General features: G+C 48.2%; 1 protein-coding gene across 1 annotated transcript in view; it reads left to right on the top strand.

The window, feature by feature from the left end:
• BAHD1 (bromo adjacent homology domain containing 1) overlaps positions 1-4,964 on the top strand; it is a 13,201-nt gene extending 8,237 nt beyond the window's left edge. Inside the window, exons 4-6 of the mRNA XM_009283696.2 lie at positions 497-573; positions 2,978-3,069; positions 4,497-4,964. Coding sequence (XP_009281971.1) covers positions 497-573; positions 2,978-3,069; positions 4,497-4,686 — 359 coding nt within the window. The 3' untranslated portion in view covers positions 4,687-4,964. The remainder of the gene's footprint in view (positions 1-496; positions 574-2,977; positions 3,070-4,496) is intronic.
• Positions 4,965-5,697: the final 733 nt, after the last annotated feature.

Raw genomic sequence — 5,697 nt, 5'->3', positions numbered from 1 at the left:
AAAAAAAAAAAAAAAAAAAAAAGAAAAAGTTAGGTGTAAAAGAAGTGATCAACGTGTGGTGAGGCCCATCTTGGCCATGTCATCCTGTGACAGCAATTCTGGCACTAACCTGGGAGTTAATGCTGCAAGTACCGAGCTTTGGATGAGCATCTTTTCCAGCTTGCGGTCTGAATGGATGCTTTTTTCAGATGGAAACGTTTGATTTTTGTATTTTTGTTTGTTTGTTTCTTGTGCCTAACTGACCTCTTTGTGACGATGTAACACAAGTAGAAGCGGGTGAAGGCGTAATGGAATAGCAATGTGACCGACTTCATGCAGCTTCTTGCTGTAACAAAAGGACACCTAGTTCAGCATGAAATATTTATCGTGGCACAGCTGCCTGTACATGAGCGCTATGGGAATGAAAGGGGTGAAGCAGGAGGAGGAAGTTGGATATTAGTGGGAAAACACTACGAGAAAACTGAGGCTTGACATATTTTAATAAATCTTCTTGCAGGGGAGCTGATGATGAGCCTCCTGTGGTATTACAGACCGGAGCACACTCAGGGAGGCCGCAATCCCAGTATGCACCAGGTGAGCCATCCGAATGCGAAACTCGGGGCGAGGGTATCCTGGCATGTCTGTATTTCTGCAGGAAGAGGGGATTAGCCCGAGTAGCTCCCTGCGTTCCTGGGTGGCCTCAAACTCGGAGGGCTGAGCTTCTCTTTTGAGTAAGATGGAGCTGTCTCTTGGCTGTGATGCAGCTGTTGCCAGATGTGTTGAGTGGTGGTGTCCTATATATGGGCTTTTCCCCTATTTATTGTCGTGTAGAAACTCTGGGCTGTAACAGAAGCTGCTGCGTTCTTTACGTGGCCGCCTCTGTGTAAGCCTTAATGTTTCTCCCCTTAATCTGAGAAAATGCTGTGCGTTAAGTGAAAAGTTGTTTTGCCTGCTGCCTTAGGAGTAAGGAGGAGTGAGTTTGTACTGAATCGAGATCAGACGCCTTTCCAAAAAGGGTATTCTAATTCACCCAGAAACGCAGAGCTCAGTGCAAAAGCTCCTGCTGCAGTTCTGCAGGACATTGGAGTACCTATATCGTGTGCTGCCTTTTTATCATAAATCCTTTAATCTGCTTCCTAAACTCCAGAAACTTGTTTGGTTTGTGCAGAAACGTGGATGCATCATCCTTCCCCTGTACAGATTTATGATGAGAATTAGACCCACTCGAGGATGTTGTGCCAGTATAATAGAGTTCACTTTTTAAAAGGAAAAATGTGTGAATCATTATGACTTCACACCTTGCTCTGCTTTGCATGGGCTTGTGTTGGGTGACAGAACAAGCTGTTTTTAAACTGGGGATGGAGAATTTACTGCTGTTTTCAACCCACCAAAATACTCGGTGCCTTTTTTCCTTTTTTTACCCCTTTTAATAAAAGGGGAGGGAGGGGGTGAGAGCAGGACGGGGGGACAGCCGGGGAATTGTACCTGCCTGACTTGCAGGGCATGGATGAGTTTCTAAACCAAAATGTCCTACCTTGTAGGTTTCTGGTCCATAAATGAAGTGTGACTCTAGCCGGTTGCATCGTAGTGTAGAGAGCGCCAGTAGTCTGGCCAGGAGGAATTAAGCCAGTTTTTTGCACACCTGCTTAATTACACAAGACTTCAAATGGGAGAGTGCCATTTGGGCTGAGTAGCTGGGATGGGCTTGCCAAAGATGACTCAGATAGTTTTGATTTAAGGAGTAGACCAAAACCCCAACGTGCAGAAGCAAGGTGTGCCACTTTCAGTTTCTCTGATTAAGCAAGTCCCCAAACGGTGACCCTTTTGTGAGTCTTTCCTTCCAGCCTCCTTCCTCGGGGCTGTGAGCAGAAACAAAGCCTGCAGGTAATTGTGCAGAGCATCCTTATTCCCAGAGATCATCTTTGCTGATCTAACCACACCTGAAATTCCTTCAAATGGCTCCATCTGGGTTGCCCCATATCTAACCAATCCTGCCTGCTGCAGAGCCAAGTTTCCTAAATTACCCTGGGAAAAAAGGCTATTGCTACTTCCCTCACTAAACCAGCCTTTTTAATTGAATTGGGATGAGGAAAGGGTTGGAAAAGAAGGGATTCCTTTAGCTTTGATATAGAGATGGATTAGAAAGACTGGTTGTGTGTCAAAGGGTAGTAGTAAAGACAGCAAAGTGCTATACAACTTCCATTTCAATTCTTAGCTGTACAAATGAATTGGAAGGGTTTCCAGCACAGGAAAACGAATGAAGAACATTCCTAGGAGCTCAGAGGAATGTGTGGGTGGGGAGTGCTCCGACCTCCTGCCTGCAGGAGCAGTGCTCACCGGGTTTTCTGGATGCGGTCTGAAGGCTTCTTCCACGTGGAGTCTGCACAAAGTCAGATTTTGGATAAGCTGGAGCGAAGGCACCTCTTGGAGGGGTTTTTCTCTTTCTGAGCTTCTGCAGTACCTCCCGTGATGGACCCAGCCTTCCTCCCTCTTACCTGTCTCGTTGTCATGCCCAGGCATCGCAGTAGCGCTTTCAAAATGCTGCTTTTGTTTTTTCCAGTGCAGCATTGCAAAAGCTCGTCTCCTGGGACACTTCTCAGCGGCGGCTACAAGCTGTCTGTCATCCCCAGGAGGAAGGAGGAGGCTGAGTGGTGTAGCTGGTAGTGGCCTTGCTGCTGAAGTGCTTTTGTAACGTTGGCAGTATGTGTGGGATTTGGACACTTGGCCTCACGAATTGTGCTGGGCAGTGTTAAACGATGGGAGAACTCTTAATGCTTTGCTCCCGTGTCGCTGGATAAAATTCTGGTGCGCACTATAGATAGGTCCCAAAACACCTGGAAGATGTCTGGATTATGTGAAATACTGGCTCTAAAGAGTATCTGCTATGAGCATGCTTTGATGGACTCCCCTTTAAGGTGATGGCTGAAGGTGTGGAGCTGGCCCTACCTCCCTGGGGCTCCTGGCCAGCTGGGTGACCTCTTCCTTCCTTCTCTTGCAGAATGAGATCTTTGCATCCCGGCATCAGGACGAAAACAGTGTTGCCTGCATAGAGGAGAAATGCTACGTGCTGACCTTTGCAGAGTACTGCAGGTAGGTGGTGCTCTTAACTTGCTGCTGTCCCCGAGACCTTCATCTGTCTCAACTTCTTGTCACTCTTTCCATTTCCAACCATCACCCAGCAGGACTGTCCCAGCCCTACAGACTTTGGTCTAGCTGGAGCTGGATGAATTACACTCACTCTACGTACGAGTTCGGTACTGCAGTCTGCGAGTGCTGCTTCCACTCTAGATTCATTACGCGTCTGTTTTGTGTAATACATGTGTTTTAAGGGGCTCACCAATGTTTGTATTTGTATGACCTTGGTACCACAGCATGTGGACGTCAGTGGAGGACAGTGCAGGAAAACTCATAACTTGGAGCTAAAAACTAAGCAAGGCAGGAGATCATCCTGTACGTCTATCCCCTGTGGTACACGGGTGCCATAGCTAGCCAGAAAGCCTGCTGATGTACTTCTGTCAGTGTTGCTACTAGACACTAGTGTATGCGCTCGCAGATCTGGGTGTTTTGGCAGCAGCATCACTCGGCGTAGTGACTAAGGCTTTTACTGTTAAGCTCTTGCTGATTGAAATGAAACTTTGTCAGTAAGAACTTCCGAGCATCCGTATTCAAGACTGCCATCCTTCGATGGATGGATGGATGCGCAGGGCAGAATGAAAATAGGGGTTGAATGGACACACAAATGCATAATGCAAAATAGTGCTTTAAATCTCTTCCGTTTTGCTGGGTGAATCTTGTTGACTGTGCAGGCTTACTACGGAGGGGATGTTTAAGCCCTAATGCAATCTTAGTCCTCCTGCTCCTAGCCTAGGGTTCTGCTGTTTGAATTTCTAAAAACAAACTGTTTTACAAACTCTTTATAAGCTGAATTTTGCTCTTTCTTTTGAAAACTCTAAAAAAAACCCCAACCCCCCCCCAAAAACGAAAACCCAACCCAGAAAAACCCCAAACAAACAAAAAAAAAACCCCTGAGCTTTGGATCCAAACAGCTCATTGCCTTTCCAACAGCCCATTGGAAAGCTGTTGGCAGGAATTTTTTCGTGCTGTTGTGGGTAAGGTCACCTTTGAGAGATGTTCCCTGAAGGCATCCTGAATTCTTTGTTTGCCTAAACAACAGCCTGATGCATAAGCGTTTTCTGGGGCTAATTAACAGCAACGAGGCCGAAGCAGTGAAAGCCAGGTGGATTAATTGCAGTCATCTTTCGTGCTGTATGGCATCCACCAGTACAGACATGTAAACCGTGGTGCTGCTTCCTACAGTTCAGGGTGGGATCAAAAGCAATAGCTACTTCACGTCCTCCTCTTGGGCAAAGCTTAATTCTCCTCTGCGCTCCTCCCCTTCCCCTTCCACCCCTTATCCTTGGGCAGCCACGGTTGTGGCTTCCAGCGAGACAGACTGACGCAAAGAGTGGAAGATGAAACGAGTTTGTGCTAACCCTTCTCATGTAATTGCGTTGCAGATTTTGTGCCTTGGCAAAGCGTCGAGTCGAAGGGATCCCAGGCAGGAAAACCATTATGGTTCCTCCCTCGGAAGAGTACTCCACACCTCTGCACCGCAAGGTGCCCGAGGACACTGACCCTGAGCTGGTTTTCCTCTGTCGTCACGTCTATGACTTCAGACACGGGCGCATCTTGAAGAACCCACAGTAGCACCATTCTTCAGTCGGACCGCGGTGAGGATGAGCGGCACCGGAGAGCCGACGGCAGGCTGACGGTCTGGGACATCTGTGCACTCTCGACGACTTACCTTGTGCTGCTTGCAGACGAGAGCGCCCAGCGCTCTTTCCTCAGACTGAAAAGTGTGTGCGGGAGCAGATCCCTGTGGAGGAAGGCAGCAGTTGAAAGCACAGCACTTCATTAAAAGCATAAATGAAAATATATACGTATAAAATAAATATATGTATATAGATATAGGTACTTGCATATGTAAATCTATATCTATATATGTATCTAGAGATGCATATATTGGGAGGGGTTTGCAGGGGATAAAAGCCAGTAAACTGAATCCAGAGCCATCGCTGGTGGGAATGGTGGAAAGGTGCAGGAGGGATGCTTTGGTGCATTGTATGAGACAAGCTGTGACAGTTCTGTGGTTTTCGTGCCCTGATGTGAATCGTGAGGACTGAGACGAGTTCCTTGGCAGAGCACAGGAGAGTCTCCTTTGTCCCGCAGGACAGACTGTGAGGATTCCCGGTGGGTGAGAGCTGCTTCAAAATACAACCGTTGCTTTGGAAGCTGCCTGGATGCAGAGTGGCCTTGTGTCATGCTCGAGTAGGTTTTGCTCCGTCAGGGGAAGAGGTGACCCCTGTTTTCCATCATCTTCCTCTTCCCCTCACCTTGCTGTTCTGTGATTCACTGCCTGGACTGAGGCTTGGCAGCCAGGCTTGGAAATCTGCTCCACCGCAGAGCAGAGAGGGAGCCGGCAGGATCGTAGGCTTTACGTCCCAGTGCAGTGTTACGGAGAGCTGTGCGTCTGTCGCAGATGCCCTGACCTTGCCCCAAAGGGTCTCGTGCCCCGTGAAGCACAGCGCCAGCAGGCGTGCGTTGCTCTGAGGCTGGGAGCGCACAGTGGGCTCCACTGGTGAGAGCCATGTTTTCTCTTCTCTTCCGAGTATTGCTCTTCCTCTAATGGCTTAGGGGGCCATAGCGATAGAAGTGGGT

The sequence above is a fragment of the Aptenodytes forsteri genome, unplaced genomic scaffold (assembly GCF_000699145.1).
Source record: "Aptenodytes forsteri isolate BGI_AS27 unplaced genomic scaffold, ASM69914v1 Scaffold535, whole genome shotgun sequence".
NCBI classification, from domain to species: Eukaryota; Metazoa; Chordata; class Aves; order Sphenisciformes; family Spheniscidae; genus Aptenodytes; species Aptenodytes forsteri.
Note: the sequence above shows the minus strand (reverse complement) of the source record. Positions and strands in the feature narration are given on the sequence as shown.